Here is a 20080-nt window from a genome sequence, read left to right on the forward strand (position 1 = left end):
TAGGATATGAATGTAGTTCTCCCCCATCCTAAGTTGTCTCTGCACATCTGAGGACTGTATGGACCCTGAGAAGGAAGTATGCCTGGCCAACCTATTAAATGTCTGACTATAAACATGGATTTATAGGCAGTGGAAAATTAGCATGACTGTTCTGCTAATACAGTCATGTTTGGTTCAGCTGAAAAGGGGAGTGCTTTTGAAAACTGATGCAGAAGGTAGCTGGTAACTTCCTGAAGGGCTCAAGCATGTGCAGAAAGAGCAAAGGGTTTATGTAAGTGGGAAACGCCGAGTAATCCTGCAGAATAAAGTCCCAAGCTTCTTTGTCTTGTCACCAGTTTTTCAAGCAGTTGGTGTTTTCTCCTCTCTGGGAGTTGGGTTTCTTTTCATTTTTAATGTTTCATTGTATAGTTAAATGAGCAGTGAAGTATTTTAACTGCTTCAGTTCTGACTCTGGTGACACTGGTATCTTAGTGTCAGTGGTTGACTTGTCATACCTATTGCAGTTCAACCCTGCTATCATCCTCAGGATTGGTGCTCCAATTTAGGGTTTGAATACCTAAATAAATCCATCTATAAACAATATCTGCTCTGCAGGGCCAGTGTGTATATGAAGGAACCTAAGCATTATTCATTATCGCTGTTTTCATACAGGATATGTGAAGAGTTTGTATCGCCACAGTCATATCCTTGATATGTCGGTGCAGTGCTGCATGCTGCAGGTTTTGGAAGTATATTAGAATCCTTTCTAAATAGAGCTATTTTAGGAGTTGTGCTGGTGGCAGGAATGTGGGGCTCCCTTGTGCTGCTCTTGTAATTATTTCTATTAATGCTGAGGAACAATGGACTTGTAAAGACAGAATCTAGCACTTTTCTGGAAAAGGTTTGTCAAGGTTGTCTAAAACTCAGATCTTGCTCCAGTTGGATTTTCAGCTTTTGTCTGAGAGCTGTTGATGGTGGTTCATACAGTTCTGTAGCAGTACATACACAACATCCTAATCAAATGCTCTTCTTAACCATTGCTATGTGAAGAAGGATGACGCTTGGTTTTTAGCATGCCTGGATATGTAAAGTCGAATGCTGCAGAATCTGGTCTGGCTAAGCAGGCGCAAGGCTGCTTAGGGGTGTGCTGTTAGTTGCTAATTCTTTTCTTCTCCTTTACCTGTTACATTAAATGAGAGTGCATCCCAACTCTGACTGGGTTATGATAGTGTGCATTAAAAAAAAAGAAAAAAAAAAAAGGAGCAATAAGGTGAAGCTTCCAAGCCCTGCTGTGGGGGGCAGCGAGTTATGTGGCTTATAGTGAATACAGGTAATCTTAATGAATGACAGATAAGAAAAAGTTCTGCTGGCAATGGAAAACTCCCAACAAGCCATCGTGGCTTGACCTACTTCCACCTCCTACCAGTGGATCAAAGCTGGGTTGATTTAGCATGAAGCAGACAGGTGTCAACAGGTTAGTTTCATTCTGCTTATGAAATTAATGGTAGTTTTTGTCTGATTTTCCTTCCCCTTTCATTTCCCTGATTTCCCCTTGTTTTCCCATTGTGTATGGACCTACATAATACTCCCTGCCTCACTGTGCTGCATGACATCATAAATTCTACCTGATAACTCCCCAAGAATTATAATAGTTAATTACCACCAAGATATTTAGAAGCTTTTTTATTAAATTGCGATAAACTGCATTCCTAATTTATAAGGTGGGATTGAAGGATGATTTAAGGCAAAATAGGCAATCTTCGGAATAGTTTCAGTCCAGGCAATATTGGTTTAAATGAATGCATGAGCACTGATAAAGACATTAATAATTAGAGCTTGTTTATTACGCTGTTTCCAGAAGTTTACATGCTGAAAGAAATGTGATGTTCCTGGCTACAAAAAGTTCACCTTCCATTTCAGAGGAAGTGTGTTCCCATTTAAATTCCAAGTCATAATTACTACACAACCTAAGGAAATTGCAACTTGTACTCAGTGGTTCACAGCAATGTCTTGGGTCATTCTGGCCCTGACCATTACGGGAGAAGAGGCAAAGAAGAGGACTCATCCGTGATGAGCTTTGATGCAGCCATCGACATGTCATTGTAAGGGTGCTGGAAACTTAGGCTACCAGGAATGGTGCCTCATTTGCTCATCAGCAGGGAATCCAGCAACATTGCCAAGTTACAGTGCAAAAAAAGAAGCCAAGATGAAACAGGAACTAACAGTAAGAATTTTGTTACTGCTTTCACTTCTTAGGTGCTATTGTTGCATGTTTGTTGCAGTGATCAACGATTTTACGAGAAAAAAGTCTGGCTTCCCACCAACCCAAGTCTTTCTAATTTCTGCAATTAATTTCATGAGATTCCAGCAGGCTTTGGACACTTGCTGCCTTCAACTAGGAGTCCTTCTTTCAGATATGAGTCATTCCATTCTATATTTAAGGCTACTATATGCCCATTTCACCATTTTTATCCAGGCTGAAGAGTCCTAGTTTACATCACCATTTCTTGCATGTCCTTCAGTTCTTTTCAGTTCCAATTCATGACCCTGAACTGGAGATTAACAGTCAAACATCAGTCTCATATCTGACCTTCTGTGTAACCTCTCCTAGTTTGCCAGGCAGCAGTTCCTCCAGGTGGGTCGGACACATCTAGGTGTTCCTCTCTGGGAGAGCCTAGTGCTGCTGTTGCAAAGAATTAGGCATTGAGAAGGCTGGATCAGAGGCATATTCCCACCATTCCACTGGTCTGCAACTGGCTTATGGCTCAGTTATTAGCAGCTTTCTCCTCCTCTTGATGAAAAATGCAAGCAACCTGGCTGTAGATGATAAATTCAAAAGGCTAGTTTCACCTGCCACCCTCTGTCCACCCCATGCAGTCTGTGGTCCTTGCAACAAAGCAGTAACTTTCTCAATGCCAGGAGTTGTTGCCAAGGTTTGTATCTCAGATGCTTCAAGTTTGGTGTGGTCAGGTTGAGAAGAATCATTAGAGACTGGAACAAGGAAAAATAAGGAGTTAAATCTGTTTTTCAAGATGAACCGATTTGCTCCAAAATCTAAGATTCTTCATGAGAACTGTGACACCAAAGTGTTTCAAGAATGCAGAATATGACTAGAAACCTTAAGAAAGATTATTTGTTTGTTTGTTTGTTTTCCTCTTGCTCAGAAGCGAAGAGTTACATTAAAAATGAAAATTAGCAGCAACAGAGGGGGGATCGATTTATTTTCCCATAAAAAAAAAAACCAACCAAAAAACTACCACAAAACCCACCACAAAACTATGCTCATTTAAATCAAGTTGCTTTCAGTCTCAACTTCTGAAATAGTTCCTTTTCATAATTTCTCTTTCTTTCCTGTCCTGTCCACTTACAGGAAGCTTCTTTTTCCTCCCTTAATGCCAACACCCATTATACTACTTCTCTGTACTCTAACTACCAAACCTCTACCTCAACAATGACCATCATGGTCACAGAGCAGATTGATGTGTATAAACAGCTCAAGAGTGCTGGTTGCTTTATCTGCCAGGGTAAATCAACACTCTTGTTCACACATCCTTGAGCCAGGAAGATTGATTAAAAGCCCCGTGTGGCCGTAAAGCTAGAATGTTAAGTAAATTGACTTCCAGGGTTCCCATGTAACAAGAGTCTTGGGAGACTATAAGACTTGTGAAGAAAACAAACACAAGACAAAACAAACCCAAAGAAAATTCTTTTTGATCTGGTGGTTCGTTGACATCTGTAACACTTCAGTTTCTAGAAAGTAAGTATGTCAATTTATAACCTCAGGTTTTCACTGCCGTTCAAGTCTATTTTTTATATATTTAAAAATATAAAAACATTTTATGAACAGAAAGTAAGTTACCTTCTTTTAATGGTGTCTCCCCTCCTGAGCTGCAGGGGTTACCCAAACAGCTGTATTCACACATTACTCTGAACTGGAAGAAATTTTTTTTGCCAACTTACTATTCAGACTGTAGCGTTAGAAACCAAGGCCTGATATGATGCTGAGCTGTACAGGATGGCAAGACAAGCAAATGCAAATAAGCCTATTGTTTGCAGATAAAATTCTGGGATTAACCCTCTTGAATGGTATGACCCAGATGTGGTGGTAATAATTTTGTGAGTTTTCACTTGTAATTTGGGACCCGCTTTTCTAGACTGAGTCCATTGTGTTGCTGTGGGTGTGCAGAGGATACAGCTACCCTCCAGGGTGTACCAGCTGTTTGAGGGTGCTGGTACTGGTGTAATACTGTCCAAAACACAGGGGCTCCAGTACAAAGAGATCTGTGCGCAAGAGAGCAGACCTGAAACTTTGGCGTTTAGTGCTGGGGGCTGTCAAGCTCTTGTGTAATGCTTTAGTAATATATAGTAAAAAGTGGCCTTTTGTCCTGCCAACAAAGTGAGGGGTCATGACTTATTAATTAAATGTATTGCTAATCCACATATGCTGGCCAAAGAAGAGAAAATAAACTGTGTACCATAGTAAAAGTATTTTCCTGCATTTGTCAGCTTTTCCAGAAGTCTTTCAGTAGTATTTTGATGTTTCTTATCCTTTTTCTGTTTCCATTTTTATTTCTTAAGTAGCAAATGAAGCAGAACCAGAGGAGGCCTTGTAAATGGATACAAAATGTTTAATGATCTTTGCCATACTGAATTCAAATTTTCTTCTGTCGTTACTCAGATCAACAGTAGGAATTTCCTGCTGTTATATATCTCAAGCTCCTCAGAAACATAGTTAGGAATTTTAGGAATACACAGCTTTGATTCTCTGAATTTCCATTTTAAAGGAGAGTCCTAGGGATTAAACAAACAAGAATCATCTCCCCCCAAACTGCCACTTGATACTGTACCTAACCATTTGATTTGCTAGTTGACACTAAGTGACTTGCCGTGTGACTTGGCCAAAGAGGGCCTAGGATATAGTTCAGCCAGTAGACTTCTTCACAGATTCCCGATACACCAAGCAGGACTACAGCTTCTATATATTTTCTGTAAAATAGATTGAAATTTCTGGTTACATGTTCCTTTCCAGTGAATAACTTTGACAAATAACATCATATAAAGTATCTAACTGCTCCTTCACTTATGAGTTCGGTAACTGTTGTCCCTCTCTTTCCCTGTTTTTAGAAGCAGAAACAGAAATTCTATTGGTCCAGGAAAGTACGGATATGGAAAAGTGCCATACATTTTACCTTTACAAACTGATACTGGTCAGCAGCCTCAGAAACTTCGCAGGCAGCGACAGTCATCAAGGAACCACGTATTTCATCAGAGTCCAAGCCTCATGAACGCTTACAGCCAGGCAGCTAGTCCTTCACTTCAACACGGGAATCTTTATCAAGAGGAAAGTGGGCCTCAGGCTGGACATCAGGTCCTTGGACCCTCGGTTTATCAGTCGTCTGCATTTCCTGTATCTCAAAGCCTGTTTCACAGCAGTGACTCAAACCATCACGGGTCTGCATCACACCAGGTGGTCCAGGGTCAGCCCCAGGCTCAGAGAGCTGCAGCAATTGTGTGCATTGGCACCTACAAGCAATATAAACTCTGCAACACAAATGTAAGTCTGGTTTTCCTATATTTAATTTGTTGGGCAGCTATTGGTTTTCCCTAGTATGCTAAATGTTCACATAGTGAAGAAGTTAAGTTGAACATTGGTTTTTATTAATTTAATGAAATTTTTTGTGAACTTATTTTAGAGTGTCTTGGGGAATACTGAAAGTACGTGCATAGTAGTGTAGATACATAATACCAACCATACTTTCAGGGATGTGAAGCAGTCACTAAACCTACCAGTATGTACAATTCTAATTTGATAGAGAAAGAAACTGAGTCACAGATGAGTTTTATATTTTTCGATGTAAGAAATGGAAAAATGGAGTTGGAGTAGACCACATTATAAAGTGTCCCTGCTTCTCAATCCCATACGATAAGGCTATCCTTTTGGGAGTTCTGCTCATGTCCTAAGTAGTCTTTAGAGCCAGCCAGTAGCATAGATCACTCCGATATCTTACTGCGATGCTGTGTGGTTCTGTGACAGATGCTACTTTTACCAGCATTTAAGCTCTACATACTTTTATTTTGGCTTCCTAGTTTATTGGAGAGAAAATCTGTTCTGTGTTAATTTTTAAATAAAACTTACTCTGTTATTACTTCATTCAAACCCATTTGGCTGGGTGTAGCTCTGTGCTCTGGGGCAGTCTCCCATTGTATGTGGGAGGCTAGTGAGGCTTTGCTGTTTCTTCCTACAAGCAATTTTCATCCTGCTAAAAATTTCAGTTTCTGGCTGTGTCATTTTAGTATTTCCCAAGTATCTCTTTCTAATATTTGCATCCTATTTGGGCTGCTAATCTAACTTAATGTCACAAACTTGAAGAAGCTCAGCTCGTATTTGGATATTAGAAGCAGGATTTTCAAGAGTAGTCTTAATATGCTGACACAACGGGCCATATTTTTCTGGGTGGATGCCCGTCTGATTCTTCCGCCTCTTAGAAATCCTGTTTCATTTAGTGGAAGCCTGCATAGTGGAGATGTAGTAACAGAACATATGATCAGGATAACAAAAACATGACCTGAGTAAATCGGATGAGTGCCTTTTTGCCTCTTAGTGTAGCATTTACTACATTTGCATGATTTATGAATAAAGTCCATTGATCAAGACTAGAGCAGTTGCTTGAAGAGACCTAATGCCAAGAAAGTTTTAGCGTAGTTGTTTGAAACGGAAAACATGAAAAGGCTACTTTAGGCCTCTGAGAACAGTCTCTGGTACAAATTGCTCTTTTGAAAAACACTTTCTGTTTTTTGAAGGAAATGGGAAATGAACTTAGTGCATGGGCATTAATTTGGAAAGTTTTCTGTGCAGAATTTGCTCACTGGTGTCCAAGCGATACACAAATGTCTCAGTCTTTATTTCATTTCTTACTGCATCGAGGCAAAAAGTTGGACAGTATTCTTCCTGACTTAAGGAATGTAACAAAATCATTTCCAGGGAAGATCTCTTTTCAGAGAGCAAGGGGTGAGAGGTGAGGAAGTTAGAAATGAGGTGGAAGAAAGAAGCAATCCCAGATGGCCGACGTATGGAGGAGGGTTTGTGGAGGAAATCTGTTGAGAATGAAAAGTGGGCTGGAAGGAGGAGGGCTGTGAGCTTGTGAATTAGACGGTGGCAAGACATGCAGGTCAGTATGATGAGTGGTCTGGCCATTGACAAATTTCTTCTGGTAGTAGGAGAACAGGAGTGGAAATATTTTAATGTTAATTTTAGAAACTATTGTTTAAACAGAAGACTTCAATAGATGAAGAGGAAAAAATAGGTGAGTGTTCTGTTGCAGCATCTTTGCCATTGCTGCATGTATAAATGCAGTTATAAATAAATCATCATTTATATTACAGGAGACTTTTAATAACAAAGAAATTGTAGATGACGCAGCTCCTCCTAGGCATGGAACTCTACGTAGTGATATTCTCGATTTAGCAACATTTCTGTTACCCTCAGAGAAGCTGTAATTGCTCTTCAAGGTTATTTTTCTCCCTGGAATGTGGCAATTAATGTAATTATAAAAAAGAAGTTGCTAAGAACAGCTTTAGTGTAAAGGCCAGGACAAGAGCAAAACAAGGCTGATAGTGTTTCACTTTGTTTGCTTGTTCTTCCTGATTAAATGCTTCTGCACGTGGGCTTTAATTTAATTTATCAGCAGTGACATATACCAGCGGTCTTGCCAGCGTACAGAGAACAGTATCTTTTTATTTCTTTACTTTCTTCTTGTTTAATTCTTCCTGGAGCATACCAAAAATGAAAATCTCATTTATTGAGAGGAAAGTATTCTGTTAACAGTAATCCTGGTGTTTGGCCACTCCCTCTGCAGTTTCTCCTAAGGGCAGTTAATTAATAACAAATTAAGTCAATGTGCCTTGGTCCATTAGGTCATTTCCTCACTATTGTACGTTTATTCTTTTTTCATTAATAGCTGAACTCATTTTACATGACTGACAGCTTGATTCATAAAAGTTAAACTTGTGGGTTTTGGTTGGGGAGAACCTCGGAAATGGTTGTATTTGTTCAAGTGTTTCTGCAGGTCATTAAACCTATTTTCATACTGTACAAGGGGCTTCCCCTCTTCGGCACCTTGCATCTAGGCTTTGTACGTGGTCACCTCAGAATATCCAGCAGCCTGTCACCTCCTTCAGCAGGAAACGGGCAGTAAACATCTGTCCTTTACACACGAACAGCACTGACAGAGCTAACTGAAACCAGAAGCCATCCGCAATACAGTGAGATTCTTCAAATGTGCCTGTATTCCTCCAAAATGCGGGAGCGAGGAGGGAATCTGCCTTACTTCCGCTGCATTAAAGGGAATTACATGGCTGTGTGGGTGAAGGAGAAGTTGAGTGCAAACTTGTTTGCGTTGTTTGTCACCAGAACAAAGGAAGCAGCTCAAACGGAACATTTGTGTACCGAGCACTTCTCGTCATGGTTTGTCTCAAGCATTGCCAAGTCACTAGCTCTTCGTGAGTGAATGTGTGAGAATCGATCTGTAAATTAACTTCAGGCTGAGGTTTCTTGGGCAGCGTGTATGAGGAAGCTTTCAGGGTTCCGGACATTCGAGCCTCCTTGTTTTGCACTGTAAATTTGGTGATACAGACTGCCCCTTTTAAAAGTCAATTTTATCTGATTTATTATATTTTTGTAAGATGTACAGTGAATTATGGCTCATTAGTGAAGACATTAATTCTTAGTATGTCTTTGTCCTTAATATGTGGCAACCTTATTGCAGCCTTTCAGTACTTAAAGGGGGCTTATAAGAAAGATGGAGAGAGACTTTTCACCAAGGTCTGCAGTGTCAGGACAAGGGGCAACCATTTTAAACTAAAAGAAGGTAGCTTTCAGTTGGACATAAGGAAGACATTTTTTATGATGAGAGTGGTGAGACACTGGAACAACTCCACTGGACACTGTGGGTGCCCCATCCCTGCAAGTGCTCAAGGCCAGGCTGGATGGGGCTGGGAGCAGCCTGGTGTAGCGAAAGGTGTCCCTGCCCATGGCGGGGGGCTGGACTAGCTGATCTTTAAAGGTCCCTTCCAACCCAAACCCTTCTATGATTCCGTGTTGTCCTTGGTGGTGAGTTCAGGGCAGAAGGCCCTGCTTACTCTGACAGGGTGCTACCTCTCCTCTGCTGCAGTTCCCAGTTTCCACGTTGCACCGAGACAGTTGAGTCTGAAGTCACATAGTAGTAATCGTGAGCACTTAAATGCTCTGGTTGGAAATCCTGTCAAATAAAATCGTGACTGGTTTAGGCCAGTTACAGTGCATCAAGGAGTATGAAAAAATAGGTGGAGAAAATATATGAGTTTCACCATGAAGAGCAACACAAAATGGATATAAAATCTAAATTGTCTTTAGCTATGGATTGAAATAGGGTTTTGACCAAGTTTATACCTTTACTTGTATGTGAATTTGCCAAAACCAAGCTGAAATGCAGGAAAGGCTAATTGTTGAGAGCTCAGTGGGATACTTATGGATGAAGTTTTGCTGAGCTTGTTCAGTTTCATTCACAGTTTCTGGCTTGCCCACTGGTTCATATGGATTCCTGTCATGTCTCCGGTTAGACTATGTTGCCTTTCCCAGTACGTTATGTGACTGCTACTTAGCAAGAAGTCAGTTGTGTTTTGAAGAAGTATCTAGATAGGATCAGAAAACAAATGATTACTTCTAGTTTTTTATCCTGATTCTTCAGCTATACACACTATTAATCTGTTAGCACAGCTATGGAAAATCCAGCTTTTGGTCCCACATAAGAGTTCTCTACTTGGATTCGTGCTCCTGTGTGCAGAACACTTAAGAATGGCATCTTAGCAGGGAATGCAAAGTATCTGAAAGGATAATTTTGGAAATGGAAAGAGGTTTTATAGTTGAAGACATGAGTTGAAGAAAAAGGCTTAGGGTCAATCCCCAGTTCTATAATGATGCATTAAATTAATATAATTCCCTAAAAGAATATTAATGATGATGATACTAATTTTGATTGGTGTGAATTAAATTTTTTCCATTGAAAGGGTTTTTTTGGACACAGAACTATAATTAAATAGAATTGAAATCTTCTGCAGGAATGTGTTGAGTCCATTTCAAATTGATGTGCGTTTCTGTCACCTAAGCACGTAGGCAGTAGGCATTGGCAGGCTCCCCTGGCACCTGGGATCTCGGGCCATTTCACCAGCTTGCTGGCATTCTGCCCAAGCGTTTTCAAAAGTTTTCCACCCTATAGGAAATGAAATGTTTCCAGTGTTTCAAGTTTTAACAAATGTAGAGGTGGAAGTGTTTTAATTTTATATAGAACAGAAAATGCAATCCTCACACAAGTTGTTTCAGAAGTGATACGGGGTGCTGCAAGGGTGTGTGCACTCTTCAGTGTGCTTGGGATGCTCAGATACTGAGGTAAAGACAAATAGAACACTATGTATTTTTAAGATTTTTTTTTTATTTTACTGAAAAGCCCCTTCTTATTCCCAAAGAGCTACTGTGTGGTTTATTTATCCTCATTTTTAGATTTGTATAGAGTAGGTGTTTGACATAAGTGGGAAAGTGGAGTTATGATGACATATCTTTTCCTGAGGAAATTCAACCGTGGCTTTATGTGAGGAATTTTCCCTGTGAACACTGAGGGATTGTATGTGTGTTTGGTAGTCTGACATTCCACGGGCGTATAGGAAAGCTATTAAAAGCTTACACTACTTCGGGTTGTACTGCCCTTTCTTTGACTGTTTTGAAAATTGCAGCAGAAGTTTATAAATATTAATTCAGAATGTGTTGTGGCTAACATGGGCTTAATCTACCAGGCACTGGCACAGAGATGCCGCTTGTACGATGTCCTACCGAGTTTGTTAACTGTCCCTTGTGTACAAAAAAGTCACGTAGATACAGCTTTCATCAATCTTTTGGACCACAGTAGTTTTCTCTGTATCTCGGCACTGTCATTTTGTGATACCCCCCTGAACAACTGTGAACACTGTATTACAAAATATTTTGCCTTATGACATTCTTATTAAGACTTCAATAATTATGGGAAACTGTCTGCCTTAAATCTGTATGAAAAATACGTTGGGGTAACTTTAGAAGCTCTCTCAGATAGTTTTATTCCAGAAATGTACTGTCTTCTTGTGGCAGTGACAGGACAAAAAGTTAGCTGTTTTACCCTAATTATTACTATGGTCATTACTTACTAATGTAGTAAAACGTTCATAATAAGGCCAGAATCATACAATTCAGAAAATGTTGATGTCTAGAGGCTTATAGTTTTTAATTGAAAATTCAACTACTTACTTTGATCAATACATTTATTTTAAACCAATTTAGCATCTAGGACTCTGAGAGGCATGCTCTAATGCTCTGTTGTGCCAAGAATTATACAAACACAGACCAAAAAGATAGGTGCAGATAAAAATTTGGTATTGTATACATGGCTAAAGCCATGGCTGATATCCTCTGGGTCGCGGATCCTGTGCAATCTATAATGTTTTTATGATGACTTTCTGCATCACACAGAAATTATGAGATTTTTGTCTTTCTCCAAATACAATTTCATACGATATAAATAAAATATAGTACAGCCTGGGATAGAATAAACACCTTAAGGCAATAAAGCAGAAATGTTACACTGGAAAATAAAGGTTGAGAGTATGTATTAGTGGTAAAAATCTACAAAATGTGCAAGGGCATTATCAAAAGGACACAGTAAGGAACTTAAATGCTCAGTTTACACAGTAATTTTTTTTTAAAGGCAAGAAATGGCAACATTGCCATAATTAGTCAATAAAATCATCTCAACTCTGCTTTGTGTTGTGCAGAACAAACTTTCTTATGGTTGAGGCATTTTGTTACATGCTTATAGTTTGAGTACTGATCTTTAACGAATGACATCAACCCTTTCACTTATGTTTTCCACTCAAATATTACAAAAGAAGTGAGATTCACACCATACATTTGGAAAATCTGTAGTGAGTGCCTAAGCTGGCTGTGCGTATGTTTACTCCATAGACAATTGTACTACTTTTGCAGCAGTGGCCATATATATCTTCACATTAGATATGAAGTATCTCAAACCATTTTGAATGTAGCTCAAGACAGCATGCCATGGTTAAAGTTGCCTCTGTAACAGTCCCTCCTCTTATGAAATTGTCTGAATAATTCTTGCAGTTTTCAACCGAAGTTTTTAGCTTCTTTCTTGAATTTCATGCTATTGTTCCTAAATAAGTTGGGGAATTCTCTTACCTGTTCTTGGTGTTTATCCATGGTAGACAGTTTCCATATTTTAGCGTGAGAGTTGGCCAACTCGTATACATTTAGCACCATTAGTATGTTTGGGGTTTAGCTTGAGTACACTGGGGGCAGAATTTTCCAGAGGCTCTGTCAACTTCCCAATATATATTTTCTTGATTTTTAACGTACAGAAGGACTTCAGTGGGTTTGGTTAACAGTAGTACTTCAGTATTTTACAATACTGCAGGAAGCATTGAGCTGCATTTTTCTGCTGTAAGGTTTATTTTGAAGTTCTGAGCCTGTTAAGTGGGTTGCGTGGTGAAGCTGGAGAAGTCTATGGGGTGGTTGAAGTTGAGTGAATTTGTGTCTGAGAATAGCTGCAGATTCAGACCTGCATTTATGTGTAGTAATAACATGATATAAAAATGTTAATAATTCCTCTGAGTGCCTCAAAATCAAAACCAAATGCATATCAATTGGCTAAAACATGTTTCCTAACTTCCCAGTGAACGCTAAATGGTAGGTTTCGTGTAGCCATTGGAATTGTCTGAGAAGTTACCTTTCTGATTCTTAGTGTAAATGGCATGCATATGTCATGGGGGAGAGGAGACCGGGAAAAGATCCACAGTTATCCGATCACTTCATCAGTTCTGAATAGCAGCATTAGCATGTAAACCATTGTGAGGTGATTCAGAAACTTCATTTGGATGCTTGTTGAAATGAAGTGCTTTTTTTTGTTATTCTGCAATAAAATATGACTGCTGGGTGATTTAGATGCATTGCCTGGTCATTGTTCAGACCTAACCTCTGTGCCAAGTTTTAGAGAGGAGACTAATCAATGAAAGTTGTGAGTTCAGAGCTGTAATCAGATGGTTGCATTCCTGACATATTCGTAGAATTATTTAATAGGGTAGTATAAATTTGAGTAGTTGTCATTTATCGATATAGACAAGTGTTGCGGGAGGTATTTTAAGGCATTCCAGCTTGACTTTGTTTCTTTTTGTCAATTCATATTGACAGAAGTATTTTCTGAAATTCTACTTCATATTTATTCAACAGTCCTATAATTTGAACAAGAAATTTGCTTTTTCTTCATATGATAGTTTAATTGCATCCAGGTTTTCCAAGCAGAGGAAGCTGCAGATGTCTAGAAACTTTGATCAGAGGAAATTCCTTGAATTAATTTACAAATATTTTTTTTTTTAAATGTTGCTTTTTATGGGCATTTGTTAACTATTCCCATTATCTACAGGTGTGGAAAACACCTACTGTCAGATGTCAGCATCTGCTTTGGTACATGAAAGGGCTAATTTTTTCCTGGTGTTTTTAGAAGGTTAGTTCAGTACTGCTGGTAACAATGAACAAGTTTAAGGTGCATTTTCAAGCCAGATAGCAGGAACAGAACATAAATTACCTGACTATAGGAATTTGCAGTGAAAGTACCCACCAGTACAATCCTAGTCCTCTCTTGTACTAACTGGGGCTAGTGGAGGAAGAAGAAAGTGCAGAAGAAGCAGCCAAGGTTAAACTAAGGGTGCTGAAGGAGTAGTAGTTTGTTAGCATTGCTAGAGTTTTTTGTTCTGTGGGTTTGAAAACAGCAAATGGCCAAAACTCATGTAGAAAGTTAGGAAACATAAATGTAAGATTATCTCTGGCAGGCATGTATTCCTTTGCCTAACCACAGAATAGTTTTGTTGAAGGATGGTAGTCTAAACCTTCTTCCCTAGAGGTAGTAAAAATGAACTTGGCACTGCATGCCCTGTGGTGCCCAGAACAGTTAAATCAGACTTTTGCATATGATCTGTTAAGCTCTAACTGCCTACAGAACAATGTAAGCTCCAGAAATAATTAAAGCAGTTGTGATGTTAAAAAAAAAAAAAAAAAAAAAAAAAAAAAGGCATGTATGTGTGTGGGGAAATCAGACTGTAGTGCTCTGTCTCATCTTTGCTGGTACTTCATCAAGTGTGCTGGGGGTCTTTCCAGAAATAACACCTTTGCAGGCAGCATATTGCATGCATAGAGACGCGCAAGTGTAATTAATAAACCAGATTTTTTTCCTAGTGATAGGTTGGTATGGCTGTTTATCTTCAAATTCTTGACTCGACAACAGTCAAAGCAAAATCTGCATTGGTCAAACTGTACTTATGATTTGGCAGCTCATCTGCAGATCAGGTCAAGAGGTTTTCAGTCAGACCTCCAAAACAGCAAGTACATAGTTCACAAGTGGAGAAGGGGTTGGTTTAAGCAAATTGTGCTATAGGTGACATTTCCCTCCCCAAACTGGTGGAGTAGCTAGTTCCAGAAACTGCAGTCCATCTTTCATGTTCCTTATTCTGTATGTCCGTTGTATACCTGCTAGCATCTAGAGTGAATGAGACAGAGATTATGTAAATAACTCCCCTAACGAAACATTCCCAATTGATCCCCAAAGTAAGTCCCTTCTGCACACTAGATAAGTCATCATACAGAAAAAATAGTATGTAATCATATAGTTGGGAATGGACCTCACAGGCAAAAAGAGCCAAATTACGTATTAATTGCACGGACAATCTCTTCTAAATTGAGGTTAAACTTCCTTTTAATGCCCTGTGACTTACTGTATGTAACTTTATAGTTTTAAAACAAAACCAAAAAAGCCTTCAAGACCAGAATGCCATCATGTCACATGTCACTGCTCATCAGACCACTGCATCTGAGCCAATGTGTGGTGGGTTGACCCTGGCTGGATGCCAGGTGACCACCAAAGCTGCTCTGTCACTCCCCTCCTCGACTGGACAGCGGAGAGAAAATATAATGGGAAACTCACGGGTTGAGATAAGGGCAGGGAGATCACTCAGTACATACAGTCACAGGCAAAACAGACTTGCCTTGGGGAAATTAGTTTTAATTTATTACCATTCAAATCAGAGCAGGATAATGAGAAATAAAACTAAAACTTAAAAGCACCTTCCCTCCATCCCTCCCTTTTTCCCATGCTTAACTTCATTCCTAATTTTCTCTACCTTCCCCCTCCAAGTGGCACAGGGGGACAGGGAATGGGGTTTGTGATCAATTCATCACGTGTTTTTGCTGCCACTTCTTCCTCAGGGGGAGGGCTCCTCACGGGGTCCGTCCCACGGGAGACAGCCCTCCATGAACTTCTCCAGCGTGAGCCCTTCCATGGGCTGCAGCTCTGCACACGCTGCTCCAGCCGGGTCCCTCCCAGGGGGTGCCGTCCTGCAGGCACAGACTGCTCCAGCGTGGGGTCCCCGGGGGGCCACCAGCCCGCCCAGCAAACCCGCCCCAGCCCGGGCTCCCCTCCCCACGGGGCCACAGGTCCTGCCAGGAGCTGCTCCAGCGCAGGCTGCCCCACAGGGTGCCAGCCCCCTTGGGGCACCCCCTGCTCCGGCGTGGGGCGCTCCCCGGGCTGGGGGGGATCTGCTCCCCCGTTACCCCCCGGGCTGGGGGCACAGCCTGCCTCACCATGGCCTTCACCGCGGGCTGCCGGGGCATCCCCGCTCTGTGCCTGGAGCACCGCCTGCCCCTGCTGCGCTGACCTTGGTCTCTGCAGAGTTGTTGCTCTCCCAAAGTCTCGCTCCCTTCTCTCGCTGGCACAGTTTTTTCCCACCCCCCTTCTTAATGTACTATCCCCGAGGTGACACCACCATCACTGATGAGCTGGGCCTTGGCCAGTGGTGGGGCTGTCTGGGAGCCAGCTGGTGTTGGCTCCACTGGGCATGGGGGAGAGGAGCCACCTCTGTAGCCCCCCACTACCAAAACCTTGCCATGCAAACCCAGTACACAGTGGTAAAAGGAATTTACCATCACTAGTTCTATAGGGCAATGGAAGTGCTTTGCCATGGTGTTCATATGTTTTTCTCACCACAGGTGTTTCTGTCGTTCTTCCCAATACAGCCTGTTTCTGCTCCTTTCCACTAGCAGAAGCTGTTCCACTGTGTTTTATTGCTCAGTCACACTTCTCACTTTCTTAGTACCCTGTCTAGTATTTTCCACGTCTTCTCACCATCTATTCTGCTTCCAATCACCTTCTACATCGGTTTCCCGGCTTCTCTCCAGTTTCACTTCTCCGCAGACCTTCTTCAGCTGACTCACTTATGCAGTCTCGTCTCTTGAATCCTAGTCCCAAGATATATCCAAGTTTTTCCAATGTATACAATGCATTTTAGCTACAGGTATTTGTATTGGACCACTTCCTTGCTTTGTCCATGCTGCCTGCAACCAGGCTCAAGGGATTATTAAAAGCAGAAGAGCGAGAGGTCTTGTTTTCTTCTCCAGTCCCTGCCCCTAAACATCAAGGAGCATGTACCAATAATTGCTGGGAAACTTCTCAGCCTCTTTTAGCCTCAGATATGGAACACTCTTCCTGTAAACAGATCGTTCCAGTAGTTTAGCTGCAAAACTTCACGTTTTGATTGAATGTGTACAAAGTATGATTATCAGCATTTTTTAAAAAAATCATGTGGCCTGGTTATTTTGGGTAGATTTCCATAAAAAAGGCAGAGGATCCATTCTTGACAAAGAACCACTGTCCTGGCTTCATGTCACTTATTAAAATAAAACAGGCACTTACATTTAAAACAAAATAATATTCAGACTACCTGGAGCATGGAAAAAACCACCTATCTATCCTCTTGTTTTCCTTCAGACTCATCCTTGGATGAAATACTTCCATCAAATAAATGAGACTAAGACAGATACCAGGAGAGGAAAGTTTTAGTCTGAATGGTTAAAGTTTGATAAACGCATAAGTAAACAGACAGTGCTACCACTGTAGCTATACCAAAGCATTATAAAATATGGTAAATCTATCTGCTAGTTAGTTTGTGGTGCTTTTTTTTTTTCTTTTAAGTACTATGACCTGGGAAGAAAGACTATATTACAGAAACAGTGTAAGTGTGTTGTATCAGAAGGTAATTTTTGATGGAAACAAGAACTAGAAAATACGACTAATGCTGTAATTTGTTACACTTGGCTCCTGCAAACTCAGTCATTTTTAAGGTACATTTATGGTGCTCTACAACTGTTGCGTTTTTGTGAAAAACAATTTTTTTTGAAAAAAAAAAGTTCCACATTTTAAGTGTGCTTTGGTGGTGTGGGTTTTTTGGTTTTGTTTTTTTATTTGGTTTTGGGGTTTTTTTGTGGTTTTTTTTTTTCCCGAGAAAGAATAAAATGCATTCTCTCAAAGGACTGACCAGAATTCACCCTAGATATAGTAACATCTGTACATCTGTGCCTGTACATTTCTGCCTCATGTAACCCTGCATAAACATTTCTGTTGCCTGGCTGTCACTTAGAATGGAGATCCTTCTCTAAGAATATTTTGATTATTGCTGTAATAAGAGTTTTTCATTTAAAAGTGGAATATCATGGTAGTACAAATCAGAAACTTCCCTAAACTTTTATTTTCTGCTGGAACTGTTCAAATAGTCCCTCCTCCCACACGAAGGCCAGTCATTTGAATGGAATGTATGCAATTGAATTTCCATTTAAATTGATTAGACTTTCATATAGAAAACTGGTAGAGGATTATTCTCACATACTTATGAAGCTGTAAGAATACAAGAGTAAAGTAGTGAAACCTGTGTGACTTAAAAGACTGTGCCCCAGAAATAATAGGCTGCTCCAAGAACAAGGTATTTAAAAAATGAAATAAAATAGTGCTGGAAACACTAGCATAGATGTTTTATTACATTAGCCTAATTTTCTACAAACTACAAGGACTAGATGTGTCATCTTTGCTTTAACTCTGTTGATTTCACTGGAGTTGCATCAAGTGTGCATTTATCTTGGGGACTTTCAAAGCTGATAGTGGTGGTGCTTTTTAAAAAGGGTTTTGGAGTGGCTGATTCTTCTAGTATGAGAATACTACTACCATTCTATTAAAACAACTATCCTTGGTACATAAACTTCACATTTTCAGAGGAGGGCTATTGAAGCATGCTCTATTTTCAGATGAATTTGAACAATGTAGACAGATGAGACACTGGATCTGTAACAAGGCTGAAAGCTTCCACGTTAAGGCATTCTTCAGGCATTGTGCCAGGTTGTGTCAAACGGGAACAACTTTTCATTGATTTCCCGTTAAATGAGGCAATAGTGTGTAGTTTAAGCACCTTGAGCATTATGTAGTGTTTCTATAAATAGATATTTGAATGGAGGGATTCTGGTATTTGGTGGATTTCTTTTATGTAGCATATTTATATAGAAAAATGATAGCACTGCTGAGACTGAGAACAGCCGTTGTACAGAGTAGTTATGATTGCTGCTGCGAAAGCCAAGTTCTTCGTACTTGATTGGAATCATGTAAAGAATATCCCGTGTGCACTCCAGCTTTGATACTGATTTCTTTGCTCAGGGAACTGGGCACTAAAAGAAATTTGGGACAGTAAAATGGTAACTACATTTTGAAAAAAAACCAGCTTTGGAATGAGTGAATAGTCATCTGTTTTTTTTGCTGGGTCAAATAGAGACTAGCAACAGACTATGAACAGGGCTAGGTCACAGGCAGGTGTGAGCCACCATAACTTCTTTTTATAGCTTACTTGCATACCGCTTTACACCAGGTGATACTGCGTTCCAGCATGGTCTGCTTTCAGTATCTGTCTTCCATTTTCTAATTGTTAAACTTAGATGTTGTAGAAACTGATTATTGTTTCTCAGATTGTTAGGGGGTTTTTTTTAGTTATGTGGTTGGGTGTTTTAAATTTTAGCAGTAAACAGAAATGGATGGTGTCCTTGACACATTCCTGGTACTAGTGAGGAAGTGTACTGTTAATTTTCCTACTATAGCTCTTTGGTGAGCCCCTCCCTAAGCTTACAGTGCCAAGTGTCACCAGTCGTGCCCATTCGATCAGTGTGGATGCTTTGTGTGAGATGGATGATTGGCTAACATTTTATTTAAAACCAAAGCTGGACTTGAATCTTTTACAAGTTGTTGTTGAAAATCTTAAATAAACCAAGATTTTTCAGTCTAATCAGATGGGTCTGTCAGTGAGAATTTAAAAAAGCCACAAACATTTAAAGTGAAGCAGAAATACTACTTTTTCCATTTGTTTAGTTGATCTTTCTTCCTTATTATTAGACATACTGTGTTTTCAGCTGTAAAGTGCTATGGAAGGGAAGAAGTATAGTAGCAGTAGTAGATGCATTTGCCACATTATGCATTAATGCCTTATTTGTCTGATACATCACAAAGATAATAAAGATTAGGTTTAGGTAACACTTCAAAGACTTTTCTGGTTTAATTCAGAGGACTTTCTTGGTGCAAAGCTGAAATTTTTAATGGACAAAAGGGTTCTTAAGTTCCAGACTGAGATGGTCGCAGTTCCCCTCCCCATGGCAGTGGGAGCCAGCACCTCAGGGAAGGCAGACACCCCCGTGTGCAGCTCTGCCACCCACCAGCTTGTTCCAAACGCAAGCTTGTTGCTAGCTGAATGGGATGTGGGCAGAAATGTAATGGTTTTGTATGGTGCACACAGCTAAGGTCTTTTCCATCTATGACAGGCAGCCCCTTGAAAGCAGTGAGGGAAAAGAGAAAGGCTGCAGCCCCGTGTTACTTGCTCCCTTAGATTCAGCACTGCTTCAGGATCTCTGTCTGGTTAGTAAAGAAACTAGTTTATGATGATTGTCATAACTAGGCTTAATCTCCATTGCAACAGGCACGTAGGTGTAAATTCATTGCTTGAGGCAGTGCCGAGATTTCGACAATACAGGTGCTCATTCCTCATAAACTTGTCCAGATCCCACTCCGTTCACAGATGTTAATTTTTGTTCCTTGTCAAGCCAGACATTTATAGTGTACTGTCTGTGGTCATGAACTGTAACGAGAGCTGGCTAGCGCTATTTTTACTGCAGAGC

The 20080-nt window shown here is 40.3% G+C and overlaps 1 protein-coding gene across 1 annotated transcript in view; it reads left to right on the forward strand.

The window, feature by feature from the left end:
• THSD4 (thrombospondin type 1 domain containing 4) overlaps nt 1-20080 on the forward strand; it is a 319742-nt gene that overhangs the window by 52533 nt on the left and 247129 nt on the right. Inside the window, exon 5 of the mRNA XM_055790923.1 lies at nt 5104-5533. Coding sequence (XP_055646898.1) covers nt 5104-5533 — 430 coding nt within the window. The remainder of the gene's footprint in view (nt 1-5103; nt 5534-20080) is intronic.

The sequence above is a fragment of the Falco peregrinus genome, chromosome 1, assembly GCF_023634155.1.
Source record: "Falco peregrinus isolate bFalPer1 chromosome 1, bFalPer1.pri, whole genome shotgun sequence".
Taxonomy (NCBI): Eukaryota; Metazoa; Chordata; class Aves; order Falconiformes; family Falconidae; genus Falco; species Falco peregrinus.